The sequence below is a fragment of the Cololabis saira genome, chromosome 9, assembly GCF_033807715.1.
Source record: "Cololabis saira isolate AMF1-May2022 chromosome 9, fColSai1.1, whole genome shotgun sequence".
Lineage (NCBI taxonomy): Eukaryota > Metazoa > Chordata > Actinopteri > Beloniformes > Belonidae > Cololabis > Cololabis saira.
Window position 1 is genome coordinate 2,629,358 of NC_084595.1, and position 19,020 is coordinate 2,648,377.

The 19,020-nt window shown below is 44.7% G+C and overlaps 1 protein-coding gene across 1 annotated transcript in view; it reads right to left on the reverse strand.

Moving 5' to 3' along the window:
• LOC133450821 (phospholipase A and acyltransferase 5-like) overlaps window positions 1-18,607 on the reverse strand; it is a 56,719-nt gene extending 38,112 nt beyond the window's left edge. Inside the window, exon 1 of the mRNA XM_061729726.1 lies at window positions 18,586-18,607. Coding sequence (XP_061585710.1) covers window positions 18,586-18,592 — 7 coding nt within the window. The 5' untranslated portion in view covers window positions 18,593-18,607. The remainder of the gene's footprint in view (window positions 1-18,585) is intronic.
• Window positions 18,608-19,020: the final 413 nt, after the last annotated feature.

Here is a 19,020-nt window from a genome sequence, read left to right on the forward strand (position 1 = left end):
GTTTACTGCTGAAGGATTGTACATGTAGATGTGTCTGCTGGACTGGACTGTTGTTCGGGCTTTCTCAAAAGCATCGGAAAGTGACACGGCTGCAGCGGCCAGAGACATGTTTAAGACATGTTTGGGTCCACATACAGCTGTGAAGCAGCTTTCTCCACAATGAACATAATTAAAACTAAATATCGTTCCGGGCTCACCAATGAGCACCTTCACATGTATGAGAACCTGACACCAGCCAGCCCAGATTTAAAGTCCTGGCAGGAGAAATTAGTTCTCTCACTGAACGATAGAAAGTGGGGGCATAAGATTAAGGGGAAGAAAGAGAAACTGCAAAACTGTTCAATTGTTAAGATGTGTTTATATTAATTTATTATAAAAATGTGTTGAGACAATTAACAAAGAAAAGGGGAAATTCAAACTGCTGGTAAAGAAATAAAATAAGATAGCATTCGAAAAATAAAATAAAATCTATTTTATTTTTAAGAGAAAAAATGTGTAATTGAAGTTACACATGTTAATGGACAAATATGTACTTTTTTAATATAACAGTCAGATGCAGATGTTGATACAACTATGAGGCTACTTGAATATATATATATATATATATATATATATATATATATATATATATATATATATATTTATTTATTATGATGTTATTATGATGTTCTGGACCTTCGCTTGAGTATATTTTCTCTAAATGGACCTCTTAAAGTTGAATACCCCTGCTATACAGTGTTAATATTTAACGGGCCCCGGGCCACTCTGTTCTGAAAAAATTGGGCCCCAAGGTCAGAAAGGTTAAGAACCCCTGGTATATACGAAACAATTATATGTACGTACAAATGTATTTTGAGTTTGTAAAGTTAATTAAAGCAAATAAACAAATTACTGAAACTGTTTAAAAAAGTTAGTTTTTCCTAAATATAGTTTTATAAATTTACAAACCGTAAACCGTAGCCCCTCCTTAAACCGCCACCTTACTGTGGTGGAGGGGTTTGTGTGCCCGAGTGATCCTAGGAGCTATGTTGTCGGGGGCATTACGCCCCTGGTAGGGTCTCCCATGGCAAACAGGTCCTGGGTGACGGGCCAGACTAAGAGCGGTTCACAGCGCCAATCATGAGGAACAAGACATCAAGGACCGCTACGTCTCCCGGATCGGCGTCACCGGGGCCCCGCCCTGGAGCCAGGCCTGGGGTTGGGGCTCGTAGGCGAGCGCCTGGTGGCCGGGTCTTTGCCCGGGGGACCCGGCCGGGCTCAGCCAGAAACAGCGACGTGGGCCTGCCTTCCCGTAGGCCCACCACCCGCAGGAAAGACCGTGAGAGGCCGGTGCTATGTGGACTGGGTAGCAGTCGTGGCGGGGTGCCTCGACGACCCAATCCCTGGACCAAAACCCTCACAGTGGGGACATGGAATGTCACCTCGCTGGGGGGGAAGGAGCCGGAGCTTGTGCGTGAGGTTGAGAGATACCCGCTAGAGATAGTCGGGCTCACCTCCACACATAGCTTGGACTCTGGAACCCAGCTCCTTGAAGGGGGCTGGACCCTCCACTACTCTGGAGTTGCCCAGGGTGAGAGGCGGCGGGCTGGTGTGGGCTTGGTTATAGCCCCCCAGCTCAGCCGCCATGTGTTGGAGTTCACCCCGGTGAACGAGAGGGTCGCTTCCCTGCGCCTTCGGGTCGGGAAATAGTCTCTCACTGTTGTTTGTGCCTACGGGCCGAACGGTAGTGCGGAGTACCCGGCCTTCTTGGGGTCCCTGGGAGGAGTACTTGATGGTGCTCCAACTGGGGACTCCATTGTTCTACTGGGGGACTTCAACGCTCACGTGGGCAATTACAGTGATAACTGGAGAGGCGTGATTGGGAGGAACGGCCTCCCCGATCTGAACCCAAGCGGTGTTTTGTTGTTGGACTTCTGTGCTAGTCACAGTTTGTCCATAACGAACACCATGTTCAAGCATAAGGGTGTCCATCAATGCACGTGGCACCAGGACACCCTAGGCCGGAGGTCAATGATCGACTTTGTTGTTGTTTCATCTGACCTTCGGCCGCATGTCTTGGACACTCGGGTGAAGAGAGGGGCTGAGCTGTCAACTGATCACCACCTGGTGGTGAGTTGGATGCGCTGGCGGAGGAGGAGATTGGACAGACCGGGCAGACCCAAACGGATTGTGAGGGTCTGTTGGGAACGTCTGGCTGAGCCCTCTGTCAGGGACATCTTCAACTCCCACCTCCGGGAGAGCTTCTCTCAGATCCCGGGGGAGGCGGGGGACATTGAGTCCGAGTGGACCATGTTCTCTGCCTCCATTGTTCGACGCCGCGGTTCGGAGTTGTGGACGCAAGGTCTCCGGTGCCTGTCGTGGCGGCAATCCTAGAACCCGGTGGTGGACACCGGAAGTACAGAATGCCGTCAGACTGAAGAAGGAGTTCTACCAGGCTATGTTGGCCGGTGGGACTCCCCTCAGTCCCACCGGCCTCCCCTCAGAAGAGCTGGAGGAAGTGTCTGGGGTGAAGGAAGTCTGGGCATCCCTGCTGAGGCTGCTGCCCCCGCGACCCGGGAACGGATAAGTGGAAGAAGATGAGTGAGTGATGATGATGAGTGAGTTATAAATCCTAATATAGTAAAGCATGAATATTCACTTTGACCTACCAAGGCATTATTGTTTGTGTTTGTGTATGTATATATATATATATATATATATATATATATATATATATATATATATATATATATATATATATATATATATATATATTCATTTCAATTCAATTCAATTTTATTTATATAATGTCTAATACAACAGATGTCTCTAGACGCTTTCCAGAGATCCAGAGCATGAACATAAATATATTTATAAATATGAATATAATCCCCCGAGCAATTATTACATAAACAATGGCAGGTAAAAACTCCCCTTTAGGAGGGAAGAAACCTTGAGCAGGACCAGGCTCATAAGGGGGGACCCTCCTGCCGAAGGCCAGAGTGGGGGAGTCGGTGACGTCAGCAGCACAGCAGGCATGTGGAAGCAGCAGCAGGATGACCAGAAGGGGGGGACGCAGGCAGGCGGAAACAGCAGCGGGATGACCAGAGGGGGGGGTGGGGGGGGCCCCAGCAGCACACAGCATACATCCACGTAGGCAGGTGGAAGCAGCAACGGGATGACCGGGGATGGGGGGTGGGACCGGGAACACAGGCCAGAACCCAGCTCCCGAGGCTCCGGCCTGCAAACATGCACAAAAGAGAAAAGGGGGGGCAGCACAAGAAACTACAGGAGCTCTGGACAGAACGATAGCTATGAGACATTTATAAAAATGGAAATGGAGAAGAGAGGAAGAGAAAGGGAGAGGAGAAGAAGGGTGAGAGGCACTGCCTAGCGGATCATGTCGGTGCCCCCCTGCAGCATAGGCCTATAGCAGCATATCTACCGCGAAGCTATATTTGAGACTAACTATTATAGTCTTGTTCTATAGCTGCAACTATGACTACTAACTCTAACACACTAGAGTTTACACTACCTAGAGATTGACCAACACCAGCTAGAGGTTTACTAAACACTAACTATAGGCTTTACTAAACAGAAAGGTTTTAAGTTTAGTTTTAAAGGTGGAGGTGGTGTCAGCCTCCTTAACCCAGATTGGAAGTTGGTTCCATAGTAATGGTGCCTGATAGCAGAATGCCCGCCCTCCAAATCTACATTTAGATACTCTAGGAACTACGAGTAAACCTGCACTCTGAGAGCGGAGAGCTCTGCCAGGAACATAAGGCACTATCAGGTCTTGTAAATACTGCAGAGCTGAGCCGTTTTGGGCTTTATATGCAAGTAATAAAATTTTAAATTGGATTCTGAATTTTACAGGTAGCCAGTGGAGCGACGCTAACACTGGAGAGACGTGATCTCTCCTGCTGATTCCTGTCAGCACTCGTGCTGCTGCATTCTGGATCAGCTGGAGCCTATTCAGCAAATTACTTGGACATCCTGCTAATAACACATTACAGTAATCTAGTCTAGAAGATACAAACGCATGAACTAGTTTTTCTGCATCACTCTGCGAGAGGATTTTCCTAATTTTTGCAATATTACAGAGATGGAAAAACGCTATTTTACAAACCTGATTAACATATGGTTTAAACGACAAATCCCGAAAACAACACCAAGGTTTCTCACAGTTGCTGGAAGCCATCGCAACACCATCTAATCCCTTCCTAAGATGCTCTGGGCCAAGAATGATAACCTCTGTTTTATCTGAATTTAGAAGAAAGACATTTCTGGAGATCCAGTCCTTGATGTCCCTAAGACATGCCTGAAGTTTAACCAACGGTTCTGTCTCATCCGGCTTCATAGACAAATAGAGCTGCGTATCATCAGCATAGCAATGAAAGTGTATGCCGTGATTCTTGATTATACTTCTCAATGGCTGCATGTATAAACTGAACACGATTGGCCCTAGCACTGAACCCTGCGGAACACCATAACAGACCCTTGACTGTTCTGACGAAACGTCATGTACATGAACAAACTGGAACCTGTCAGATAGATATTATTTAAACCAACGTAGAGCTGTCCCTTTAATCCCAACAACATGCTCTAACCTGTGCAGTAAAATGCCATGATCTACAGTGTCAAAAGCAGCACTGAGGTCCAGTAGAACCAATATGGACACTAATCCCTTATCTGAGGTCCAGTAGAACCAGTATGGACACTAATCCCGTATCTGAGGCCATAAGAAGGTCATTCATGACTCAAACCAGTGCTGTCTCTGTGCTATGATGCATTCTGGACCCTGACTGAAAGACTTCAAACAGATCATTTCTATACAAATAGTCACATAACTGGCTTGACACTGCCTTTTCCAGAATTTTAGACACAAATGGAATGTTGGAAATTGGCCTATAATTAGCTAAGGTGTCTGGGTCAAGAGAAGGTTTAATTACTTCCACTTTGAAAGCCTGTGGTACATATCCTAAGCTTAGGGATAGGTTGATTTGGTCCAGTATTGTCGCACCAATAAGAGAAAAAACATTTTTGAATGGTCAAGTCGGGATGGGGTCTGACATACATGTGGTAGACTTAGCTCTATTAACGAGTGAAGTCAGCTCAGGGAGGTCTACAGGATCAAAACAGTCTAGAGTCAAGTCAGAGCCTAGGGAAGTCGCTAAAGCTGAAGAAACGCCCACAACCGGCTTGTTGATTTCTTCTCTAATTCTCGTGATTTTACTGTTAAAGAAGCTCATAAAGTCCTCACTACTGAGAGCTGCAGGAATGCACGGCTCCACAGAGTTGTGACTCTTTGTCAGCCTGGCTACAGTGCTGAACAGAAAACGTGGGTTACTTTTGTTATCCTTTATCAACGATGAATAATAAGCTGTTCTTGCTTTGCGAATGGCTTTTTTATATACTATTAGAATATATTTCCATTCACGATAGGAGTCTACAGACTTACAAGAGTGCCACTTCCTTTCCATTTTACGCACGTTTTGTTTCAACATACGAATATCTGAATTATACCAGGGAGTTAAGCTCCTGTGGCTAGAAACACTCCTTTTCAAAGGAGCAACTTCATCTAAAGCTGAGTGCAACAGATCAGCAGTGTTACTAACAAGAAAATCAACATCAAAATCAGAGGTAGAACCCAGGTCACTGGCCTCTATTGCTTCAGTAGAGGCTTCACTATTTTCCACTGTCGCAAGATGAGCAATGGCCTCCCTAAATTTAGCAATAGCTTCATCAGACAAACATCTGCTAAAATAATACCTCCTGCCCTGCACTTCAACATCGACAACATTAAATTCAAACGTTATTAAATAATGGTCGGATAAAAGGGAGTTTACAGGTGACACCAACAGGTCATCAGTTTCAACACCGTAGGTGAGAACGAGATCGAGAGTATGATTAAAACAATGCGTCGGCCCGTCCACTTTTTGTGAGATACCCATTGATTCTAGAAGAGAATTGAAAGCTAAATTAAGATTATCGCTTTCAACATCCATATGAATATTAAAATCACCCACTATGATGAATTTATCTGTACTGATCAATAATCCAGAAAGGAAATCTAAAAATCCAGACAGAAACTCTAGATAAGCACCAGCAGGGGGCCGGTACACTACCACTAACACAACTGGCTTCTCTGATTTCCAACTCGGAAATTTCAGACTAAGCGTGAGGCTTTCAAATGTATTATAATTGGACTTAGGTTAAATTTTTGTTTGGAGACTGGAGTTATAAATTGCTGCGACTCCTCCGCCTCGGCCCGTGTTTCTAGGAATGTGATGATTAAAGTAGCCGGGCGGAGTTGATTCATTCAAACTAACATACTCTTCCTCCTGTAACCATGTTTCTGTTAAGCAGAAAATATCACTCCTACTCTCTGTAATTATATCATTTACTAACAGAGACTTGGAGCTTAACAATAGTATATTTAGTAATCCGCATCGAATTTTTCGGTCTCTTATTGGTACCAAATGTGCATTGGTTTTAAGTGTTACAAGGTTATTTTGGTTAACGCCTCTATGACGCCGCACCTGGTGAACTTTTGGAAGGCGGGGAACTGCAACCACTTCTATTTTGCTAGGCACCTGGTTAGAGTTGCCAATTACATCATGTAATCCTATAGTTTTAGAGTCGCCAATTACATAATGCAATCCTACAGTTTTGTTGGCAGGCGTTGGTCCTCGAGAAGCAGCAGAGAAGTGTGTTAAACTACAGCTCTGCATCCTGGCCTGGACCCTGCATTGTCAGGGGGAGGGTCTAATATAACAGGCCAAATTACTAGAGACAAGAGCAGCACCAGCCCGGGTGGGATGAATGCCGTCTCTTCTAATCAGACCGGGCTCTCCCCAGAACGTTTCCCAATTGTCAATAAAGGCCACGTCGTTTTCTGAACACCACCGATTCAACCAGCGATGGAGCGAGAGCATGCGACTAAACATGTCATCGCTGCTCAGATTGGGAAGGGGACCAGAGAAACCCACGGAGTCCGACATGGTTTTGGCGTAGTTACACAGCGAGACAATATTCATTTTAGTGACTTCCGACTGGCAAAGACGGGAGTCGTTAGCTCCGACATGGATGATAACTTCACCATATTTACTGTATGGGGTAATGATAAGTTTTCTTTTGGTTTGTAATTACAGTAGATTTATATTGTTTATGTTGTAATTTGGATCTCAAATTTGCATATTTATTAGTAATCATTTTGCATTGATGCTAATTGAATGTGTTTAGGTTAACCATAGAACTGGAATACACTGTTTGGTTTGTGTTTATTTAGTGACGCTGTACCTTTAAGAGCTGCTGCTGAGCTCTCCAGTCAGTTAAGAGTTTTTCAGCTACAGAGTTTTTCAGCTACAGAGTCAGTACAGAGTTGAGTAGCAGTGGAGCGACACGGTTTCTTACCCGTAGCCTGTCGTAAACTGAATTGAATGTTCTTGTGGATTAGTGAGTTTGTAAATAAATTTTTGTTTTTCATAACTTGGATTCCATGGGATTTTTTAAGAACAACGGAGTTTGGGACTTGGACCGGAGTAAACCATAGCCTACTGCTAACTAGAATCTGCCTGTACATTAGTAAGAAACCTTCTCCCTGTGGTTTTGCCTGTGGATTGAGAGGATATTGGAGTTGTGGATTCAGGAAAGGAAAGAAAAACACGGCTCAAGTAAGTGCTGTTGCTGCTGGATAAAGCTGAGATCTGGTTGGAGAGCCTAGTTACAATAGCTAGTGCTAACGGCCAGCTAAAGACCCGCTAACGGCCAGCTAACGACCTGCTCACGGCCCGCTAACGACCTACTAACGGCCCGCTAACGACCTGCTAACGGCCCGCTAACGACCCGCTAACGGCCAGCTAACAACCCGCTAACGACCCACGGAGGGGGCGCTAACTATCTGTGGATGTTTATCCTTTTATGCTTTGGACATTGGAACACTTGACTGTTTAGCTCTTAGCGGCACTGGAAAGGCCTAATCTTGCATTAGGAACCATGGAGAATCAAGGAGATTCAGCCTCACTGGAAAAACGGACAGTGAAACCTACAGTCAAAGCTATGGAGGATGCATTACAGAAGAAAAAAGGGTCAAGAAAAGCTGCTCTAGCTCAGCTTACAGCAAAGAAGAACAAGATGCTGTGTTTAATGGATGATGATAGTAATTTGGAATTGATCAAGAACAGGTCAGTGATTGAGTTTCATAAGCTTTTCAAAGAGTTTTGTGAGCTCAACATTTCTGTTAAAGAGTTGCTTCAGAAAACTGCTCCAGAAGAAGTGACTAGTGATCAAGACACGTGGTTTAAACCAAAGTCTGATACTTTTAAGAGCTTCAGTGATAACGTTGAGTTTTGGATAGAACAAGCTCATGAACGTATGAAGGAAGCAAGGGAAGTGGATGAAAGTGTTAATCCATCTGATAGTGTGTCAGAGGTATCATCACAAAGATCTAACAAGTCTAAGGCAAGTTCCTCAGCTTCATCAGCACGCTTGCAGGCACAACTGGAAAAGGCTGCACTTTTAGCAAAGGCAGCTACACTGAAAAAGAAGACAGCCTTGGAAGAGCGAGAATTAAAGTTTAAAGCTGAGAAAGAAGAACTTGAGCTTCAGGCGGCTTTAGCGGCTACAGATGCTAAACTTAAAGTTTTGAAAAGGTATGAGGAAGAAGATGCTCAACAGAAAGACAAAAAACAGTTTAAGCCACAAAAGAAACAAACGGCTATAGAACGGAAAAGATATGGAAAATCTGAACCCCTACATCCATCAGCCATAAGCGAAGATGATGACGACGATGACGACGATAAATCTTCTGTATGCAGCATTCTGAGCAGCAGTTCTGCCGACAGTGTAACAAGTGCACAAGCCTTACCAATGGGAAGACGACAACAAAGAGACGTTATTGAACTACTGATAAAGCATCAAAAACTGTCTACCCTGCCACCACAAAGCATTCCGATCTTCAAAGGAGATCCTTTGGAATACAGACTCTTCGTCAGAGCATTCGAACATGGTGTCGAAAGTAAAACAGAGAGCAGCAAAGATCGTTTGTACTTCATGGAGCAGTACACAAGCGGACAACCCAGAGAGTTGATACGAAGTTGTCTACATATGGATCCAGATAGAGGTTATAACAAGGCAAAGAAACTTTTAAAGGAACATTTTGGAAACGAATACAGGATCTCTGTGGCATACATTGACAAAGCTCTAAACTGGTCTACTATCAAGCCTGACGATGGTGAAGGTCTAAATGCACTGGCTCTCTTCCTCACCAGCTGTAACAACGCCATGTCAGATCTGGATTATATGGAAGAGCTGGATAATGTAGCCAACATGCGTGCCATTGTCAACAAGCTTCCATATAAACTAAAAGGGAAGTGGAGGGGTGTTGCCTTTGACATCCAGGAGCGCACATCCAGAAGACCCAAGTTTAAAGATCTCGTCAAGTTCATCAACAAGCAGGCTAAGATTGCACTAAACCCTTTGTTTGGGGATATAAAGGACAGCACCAAGGGACAATCAAGGCCTCCAGTAAACCTCACGTCTGAGAGAAAGAGTCACAAGACAATCTTTTCCACATCTGCAACACCTGTGAGTACTGAACCAGATGTTAGCACAGAGTCAACGCCAAGCAAAAGGGGTGCTACAAGCTCTATCAGCGCTTTCACCAAGCCCTGTGTTTTTTGTCATGGTGAACACAGCATGGAACAATGTAAGAAGCTGAGGAGATCGCTTCACAAAGAGAAGATAGACTTTCTCCGGGGGAAAGGACTGTGCTTCAGTTGCTTGAAGCATGGACACATGAGCAAGTCTTGTGAGGAGAAATTGAGCTGTGAGGTCTGCTCTTTGCCTCATCCCACTGTTCTGCATGTGAAAAGCAAGGAAAAGGCTACGCCTAAAGAAGGATCAACAGACAATTGTGAGCTACAGTCTGTGATCAGTGGGTTTGTGGACAAAGCAAACAAAGCATGTTCTGATACAGGGGCCGGGGACACAAACAGCATCCTCGCCATTGTTCCAGTACAAGTGAAAGCGCAGAAAGGCAACAAGGTGGTTATGTCGTATGCTTTTTTAGACCCAGGCAGTACAGCTACCTTTTGCACCGAGGAGCTCATGAATGAGCTCAACCTTAGTGGAAGGAAGATTGACATTCTCCTAACAACCATGGGAGAGCAAAAGACTGTTCGCAGCCATGTTGTGACAGGCATGGAGGTGTGTGGCCTGGAAGGTCGCAACTTCATCGATCTACAGGAAGTTTTCTCTCAAAAGACTATCCCAGCTAACAAAAGGAACATTCCACAGCAGGAAGATGTGGACAGGTGGCCTCATCTGGAGCAAGTGAGAATTCCCCATATCGACGCAGAAATAGGTCTGCTGATTGGGACCAATGTGCCTAGGGCAATGGAACCAGAAGAGGTCATCAGGAGTGTCAACAATGGGCCTTATGCTGTGAAAACCGTCCTTGGATGGACAGTGAATGGACCGTTGAGAGAAAATAACTGTGAACCTGCTGGAAATGGGAAATACGTTACCTCTAACAGGATATCCGTGGCTAAACTGGATGAGCTGTGGAATCAACAGTTCAAATATGACTTTCCTGAGAGTAACGAAGAGAAGTTGGAGATGTCCCAAGAAGACCTCCAATTTATGGACAATGTGTCACAGTCAACCAAATTGGTGAAGGGGCATTACTGCATCGGTCTACCACTAAAGAACAAAGAATTGAAAATGCCTAACAATCATGTGGTAGCAGAACAACGGGCTCTAAACCTGAAGAAGAAGCTTCTCAAGAATCACTCGTTCCGAGAGGAGTACACTGCCTTTATGAGTGACATGATCAGCAAAGGCTTTGCAGTGAAGGTCCCTTATGAAGAGCTGAGCCGTAACGATGGGAAGGTTTGGTACATTCCACACCATGGAGTGTACCATCCGAAAAAACACAAGCTGCGTGTTGTATATGACTGCGGTGCTTCTTATCGGGGAGTCACATTAAATGAGGAACTTCTTCAGGGACCCGACCTCACCAGTTCCTTAATTGGAGTCCTCACCAGATTCCGTCAAGAACCTGTGGCCACCATGGCTGATGTGGAAGCCATGTTCCACCAGGTAAAGGTTCCACAAGAAGACACTGACCTCCTTCGGTTCCTGTGGTGGCCTGGTGGAGATGTGAAAGGACCATTGGTGGAGTACAAAATGGTTGTGCATCTTTTTGGTGCTACTTCATCACCGAGTTGTGCGAGCTACGCCCTCAGACGATGTGCCGAAGACAACAAGGATCTATTCGAGTCTTCAGTAACCAGCACAGTGTTATACAATTTCTATGTCGACGACTGCCTTAAATCAGTCAGTTCTGAAGAAGAGGCAGTGATGCTGTGTCGCAATTTGAAGGCCATCTGTCTGAAGGGAGGCTTCAAGTTGACGAAGTGGATTAGCAACAGTCGGGTGGTACTGGCGGCTATCCCAGACACAGAAATGGCGAGAGAAGTAAAAGATCTTGATCTGGACCAAGATTCTCTCCCTATTGAACGAGCACTGGGAGTACAATGGTGCGTCGAGTCCGACCAATTCAAGTTTCGGATCGTCATTCAAGAAAAAATTCCCACCAGAAGAAACATCCTCTCCCTGGTGAGTTCAGTCTATGATCCGTTAGGCTTCTTGGCTCCGGTGGTCCTAACGGCAAAGAAAATCTTGCAAGAACTCTGTAGGTTAAAGCTAAGCTGGGATGATGTAATTCCAGATCATCTTGCTCAAAAATGGTTGGAGCGGATCAAGGATCTGCAGTTGCTCGCTGTTTTTGGAGTTGATCGGTGTTTCAAGCCAGCCAATTTTGGAAAAGCTACACATGCACAACTGCATCACTTTTGTGACGCTAGTGAGGAGGGCTACGGCACGGTTACCTACTTAGTTCAGCACAACAGCAGAGGCCATGTCCATAGTGCGCTTGTCATGGGGAAGGCAAGGGTTGCCCCACTCAAACCCACCACTATCCCACGCCTGGAATTGACAGCGGCAACCCTGGCTGTGCGCATGGAGAGGTTGATGAGGAAGGAACTGGAGCTGCAGCTTGCAGACTCAATGTTTTGGACAGACAGCACGGCTGTGCTCAAGTACATCAACAATGAAACAATGAGATTCCGCACATTCGTAGCCAATAGAGTGGTGGAAATTCGGAAGGCGTCAACACGATCTCAGTGGGTACATGTAAGCACGCACTTGAATCCTGCTGATTATGCATCAAGAGGACAGAAAGTGAATCTCTTCGTGCAAAATCGAGCTTGGATCTTTGGACCTGATTTTCTCAAACAGTCGTCCGACAACTGGCCAGAGAACCCTGATCGTCTGACTGATCTGAATGCTGCTGATCCAGAGATCAAGAAACATGCTGCTGTAAACGCTCTTGCAGCGGAAGAAAAGGACGACGTCATGCAGAACCTGATCAAGTACTACTCCTCATGGATGCGCCTTAAGAAAGCTGTGGCGTGGATTCTTAAGGTGAAGAACAGATTGCTCTGCATGGTCAAGAAAAGAAAGGAGCAAGGAGCTATGATTGCATTGTCGGATGCAGATGACAAAGAACAAAGACAACAGATACGCAAGTTTAAGAGGAACTACAAGATGAACCGTGGCAGAGAAATCCTCACAGTGGATGATCTGAGAGAGGCTGAACTTGAGATCATTCGTCACTGTCAGAGAAGAAGATTCCAAGACGAAATCAACTCTCTCAAGAAGGGCAAACCCATCAAAAAAAGTAGCCACATATACAAGCTAAACCCAGTTCTGCAAGATGGTATTCTGAGGGTCGGAGGTAGGCTTCACCGCTCATCCATGCCAGAAGAATCGAAACATCCTGCTATCTTGGCTAAAGACCTTCGAGTGTCGGAGCTCATCCTTCAGGAGGTCCACAAGGAAGTAGGTCATGGTGGACGCAACCACGTCCTATCCAAGCTGCGTCTGAAATATTGGATTCCGAAGGTCAGTGCAGCAATAAGGACAGTCCTATCCAGGTGTGTTGTGTGTCGACGGCTGCATGGTGCTACTGGACAGCAACAAATGGCAGACTTGCCACGAAACAGACTCTTACCTGATGAACCGCCGTTTAGTAGAACTGGAGTGGATTATTTTGGTCCTTTTGAAGTAAAGCGAGGAAGAGGTACTGTGAAGAGATATGGAGTTATCTTCACTTGCCTAGCCATTCGGGCAGTCCACTTGGAAGTGGCTGCATCCTTAGACACATACTCCTTCATTAATGCGCTTCGCCGATTCATCGCACGAAGAGGTCAGGTGTTGGAGCTGCGTTCGGACAACGGAACCAATTTTGTCGGGTCTGAGCGAGAGCTCAAGAAAGCTATTCAAGCATGGAACACTTCTAAGTTAGAAGAGACTTTGCTTCAGCGAGGCATTAGATGGATGTTTAACCCCCCAGCTGCCTCTCACCACGGTGGAGTTTGGGAACGTTTGATCAGGTCCATCAGGAAAATCCTCAATGCTACCCTGAAGACTCAAAATCTGGATGAGGAGAGCCTCCAGACATTTCTGTGTGAAGCGGAGGCCATCGTTAATGGAAGACCCATTACTACCCCTTCCAATGACCCCAACGACCTAGAGGCACTTACTCCGAATCACCTCCTGCTACTGAGGACCTAGCCATCTCTACCTCCAGGACTTTTCCAGACAGCGGATCTCTATGCACGCCGAAGATGGAAGCAGGTCCAGTACATGGTGGATCTTTTCTGGAAACGATGGACGAGGGAGTACCTGCCAGAGCTCCAAATACGCCAGAAGTGGTCAAGAGTGTCGCGCAACTTCGTGCCAGGAGATGTTGTGTTGTTGGTGGATGAGACTGCACCGAGAAACTCCTGGGTCATTGCCAAAGTCATCGAAGCGGTGCCGGATGAACATGGACTGGTTCGTACGATTCGTCTGAAGACCAAGACTGGTGAACTCTTGAGACCCATCACCAAAATCTGTCTACTTTTGGAAGCAGTATGAAGCAGAGGTTTAAGCTGGACTGACTGCAGATTTGAAGAAAGAAGACATAACTCAAGTTTGTTTTTGAATCTGTGGTTACCCCATGGTTACTTTATTCTTGTTGTTTGTAATTGTTTCTAAAGTTAGAGAACAATTAGGGGCCGGTGATGTATGGGGTAATGATAAGTTTTCTTTTGGTTTGTAATTACAGTAGATTTATATTGTTTATGTTGTAATTTGGATCTCAAATTTGCATATTTATTAGTAATCATTTTGCATTGATGCTAATTGAATGTGTTTAGGTTAACCATAGAACTGGAATACACTGTTTGGTTTGTGTTTATTTAGTGACACTGTACCTTTAAGAGCTGCTGCTGAGCTCTCCAGTCAGTTAAGAGTTTTTCAGCTACAGAGTTTTTCAGCTACAGAGTCAGTACAGAGTTGAGTAGCAGTGGAGCGACACGGTTTCTTACCCGTAGCCTGTCGTAAACTGAATTGAATGTTCTTGTGGATTAGTGAGTTTGTAAATAAATTTTTGTTTTTCATAACTTGGATTCCATGGGATTTTTTAAGAACAACGGAGTTTGGGACTTGGACCGGAGTAAACCATAGCCTACTGCTAACTAGAATCTGCCTGTACATTTACGATTACCCTTTGCCATCAGCTTCAAATTTGCTTCAATGTCTCCCGCTCTGGCCCCCGGGATGCACCTAACTATGGTCGCTGGAGTCGGCTTCACATGCCGGACTATGGAATCTCCAATCACCAGGGTCGGCTTCTCAACGGGTGTGTCGCTGAGTGGTTAGACACATAAAGCGAGTGGTGTCGTTCTCTGCGCCCTTTAGGACTGCGCTTCCTACGAACCGTCACCCACCGGCCCTGACTGGCCGGCTGCTCGGGAGCTGCTCGGGAGCTGCAGGGGAGCGGCTAGCAGCTGCTGCTACAGGCCGGTCCGCCGCTAGCTTAGCCTGATTAGCTGAGGAGGCTATCGGACTATGGTGACTATTAGTGCTGGCCAACGATTAAAATGTTTAATCTTAATGAATCCATGATTTCTGTAATTAACTATGCAATTAATCTGACAATCATTTTTTCTCTAAAATTTCAAGGAAAAAGTGAAAGAAAACTGTATGCTGAAATGTCGGTAAAAAAGATATTTAGTAGCATCCACAGGCTTTTATTTAACAGAAAGTGCATCATCAATATTTGCAGCCTCTACAGGGGCAAAAAGTAACATAGTGTCTGTTCTAGACAGTCAGAATGTACAGTAGCCTGGAACCAGAAAGACAGAAGGTCTCTGTGTCCCAGGGGGCAAGAGCATTCTGGATGTTTTAGACAGAACTTAGAAGTAGAACATAAGCAATAACAAGAAATATCAAGTCAACAACAGTAGGTAATACAGCAGGAAAAAAGAAATACCAGCTGGTCAGACCTAAGGAAAATAAAGAAGTCTGGGTCGTGTGCTGGGATCGATCCAGTGTGTTTTGCTGTTAAAAGATACCTGAGGCTCCAAGAACGTTTATGGAAATTTCCCCTCTGGGGGACTATTAAAGGATTTCTTATCTTATCTTATCTTATAGTAGCTGAATACCTTACTACAGTGGACACAAATGATCAACAAAACCCTTCAAAATAAAACAGAACGATACAGGAATGAAATTAAGAATAAATATTTGTAGACTTACAAGACGCAAACCTGCCCATTGCTAATGCTTCCGGCGCTGTTGCTTCCGTTACTCCCGGTGCTGCTACCGATGCTGCTACCGGTGCTGCTGCTGCATCCTTCACCTGCAGGAGGAACAAGAACATCTTTTACACAAAATAAGATGATTCATGTCCTTCAGAAACGATGCACACCTCTGAACATTTATGTGCAACATATCTTCTCTTCATGTGAAGATAAGAGGCAGCAGACCAGAGTGGTGCTGGAACCACGTCTGCTGATCTAAATCTCTGGATCTTTATGAGTGTGACACCGTCATGGAGGAGAGACGGCTGAGAGGACGAGGACGAGCTCAGTCCTGTTTAAGGTCCCGGGTTACACCCCGGACCCTCTTAAAGTTTTAGTTGAATACCACAGCTATAAAGTGTTAATATTTAATGGGCCCCGGGCCACTCTGTACTGAAAAAATTGGGCCCCAAGGTCAGAAAGGTTAAAAACCCCTGTTCTAACGTACCTGCTGACTCTCACTAACACAAACCACCAGGAGAAACTGTTGGAATTATGGTACATAAGTTAACATGCTCACTATTGACAGAATAAATGATAAACACAGCTATTTGCTTACGCCTGTGACACACTGATAAAACAAGGCTGACTTAGTGATTGAAAAAAGCTGCACAAGAAGTCTTCACTTTATCAGCATAAAGCAGAAGTCTGCAGAGAACTTCTTGTTACAAACAAAAACATGTACAAGTTATACTTTTCTATTGACTATGCAGTCAGCTGTGTAAACCAGGCTGTGCCCAGAGTGAATAAAAGCAAAGAAGGCAGCAGAGATGAGTCAGAGTAAGTTTGAGATTTGAGATGTACTGTGTCTCTTTTGTCTCCATAAAGTGCGGTGTTACGAATGTTATGGGTCTGAACCTAACAGAAACATGTTCTAACGTACCTGCCGACTCTCAGGCTTGCCGTAACGCATCTCAGTGGCGAAGTTTTGACAGTTGTACTTCTCCAGGTCGTACTCCAGTTCTTTATTCACCAGTGAACAGGCTTGCTTCACGATGATATCAGCTGGACGAGGTGTGTATTTATTATCCAGGAGATTGTTGACTCTCCACTTGTCCTTCTTCTCCACGTCCTCCAACTTCTCTTTCAACACTTCGCCCTTACCAGCCCTCAACTCTAAAAGGACCAACCATGGAGAAAAGTGTTTGAGCTGCAGCTCACTGAGATGATGCTGACACCTAAAGATGCTGACATGGTTCTACGTCTGCTCTGTTGCTGATTCACACCGTTGAGCAGCTGAGAACAACCTGAAACCTTGTTTGGTTTTGTTTCAGTCTGACATGTTGGAGGAACGAGGAAACTCACCGTGTGGTACGAGGTAAACGATGTTTCCATCACCAACATAAACAGCCCAGTGGTTACTCCAATCATCACGGGAGATCTGGATCAGGTCTCCAGGTTTGACCTCCTTTCCATCCTTCAATTAGGATAAAAACAATCAATCAATCATTAAAGAGATTGTGTGATTACAACTGAAAGAATGATAGAAACAAACCAGTCGACCCAGTTGTTGGTTTGAACTGGAGTGGAACAAAATTAAAAAATACAGACCAACAACCCCCCCCCCCCCCCACCACAACCCACCACCCACCCACCAAAAGCAGAAATAAAAAACGAAATTCACACACCGTGTCTTTGAATTTCCTGATTGGAGCGGCCGGGCTGATGGGAGCTGGAAGAAAGCAGAATCAGACACCAGAAGTAAGTTCAGATCATCAAACAAATCTAATAAAATCTAATATAGTAAAGCATGAATATTCACTTTGATCAACCAAGGCTATATATATATATATATATATATATATATATATATATATATATATATATATATATATATATATATATATATACAGTATATATATATGACTATCTATATGCCATTTCTTTGACCGTAACGTGCAGGTGTGTTATACATCAAAATATGCGTCTCCATCCTGCGATGACACGCATTACTTTTCTCTTTCAAAAGTGTTACCGTGGCAACGGTAGACAGCAAAAAGACCTTCATTGTTGGAAACTGCACTCGCGATCTCCCGTTCATTGCTGCTTGCAGCTTTAATTACTGTTTGTTACATAGCCGAGCGGAGCTGAGCGGACTAGAATATCTCTCGTTGCTAAGTCGTATCTCAGGTCCGTCCTAGTTACTGGAGAATCAACACTGTGTCCATTAAGGAGCTTATGGTGAACCAGATAGTAAAAACTACCAGGTTCTTATGGGACGGTAGTGATTGTTCCAGGGATAAGTCAGACCCTGACGGTCGGTCGGTCGGTCGGTCGGTCGGTCGTCACCAGCTTGTCATCAACGTCTGGATAGTTCTGTTGATGACACAGTCACTTGTATCATGGTGCAATGAAGCAGGGAAACATCTAAAACCTGCAGGGACACCGGCCCTCGAGGACTGGAGTCCGACACCCCTGATCTAGAGGAAAACAAACCCCCAGACAGCAGAAGTTAGTTCTGAACATCCAATAGAACAAAGAACTCTTCAGAGTTAATGACTTTAGTTCAGTGAGAGTTTAGTTTAGTCTCTGAACTCTTCAGAGTTAATGACTTTAGTTCAGTGAGAGTTTAGTTTGGTCTAGACCAGCGGTCTCCAACCAGGTCCTGGTTCCACCGTCCTGCATGTTCTAGATGTTTCCTGCTTCAGAACAGCCTGATACAAGCGACTGTGTCGTTAACAGACTTGTTCAGACCTTGATTACTGGCTAATGATGAATGAATTAGAATCAGGTGTTTGAGTGTAAAACATGCAGGACCAGGTTGGGACCGCTGGTCTGGATCACTCAGGGAACATTTATTCCCCAAATAAAAACAGAACGCAGTCCCTTTTAACAAAGGATCAACAAAACCCTTCAAATAAAACAGAACGATACAGGAATGAAATTAAGAACAAATATTTGTTAGACTTACAAGGCATGATGAAGTGGAGGATTCAGGATGGCTGCAACTGCTGGACTGATTGAACTGAAAGTAAGATCGTGCTCTTCATCTTTATCTCTTCATCCAGGCAGCAACAAATGCATGACTGCACACCGGCCACACATTGTCTCTTTTTATCAGAAACCTGGCTGGGAACTGACGCACCCATCCTTCTCACTGAGGCCTCTACCCTTAATTTCAACTTTTTATTTTCTTTTAGGAGGGGCAAAAAAGGTGCTGGTACTGCCTCTATTACTGTAAACGTATTAATAATGAAAGAAATCATACTACTCAGCTACACTGCATTTGAGTACCACGCCTTTGTTTTTAGTACCCCTCGTATTTTATGTATCACAATTTACAGACCACCCAAGCATTCTACGTCTTTTATTAGTGAATTTTCAGACTTACTGTCAATCATGCTCA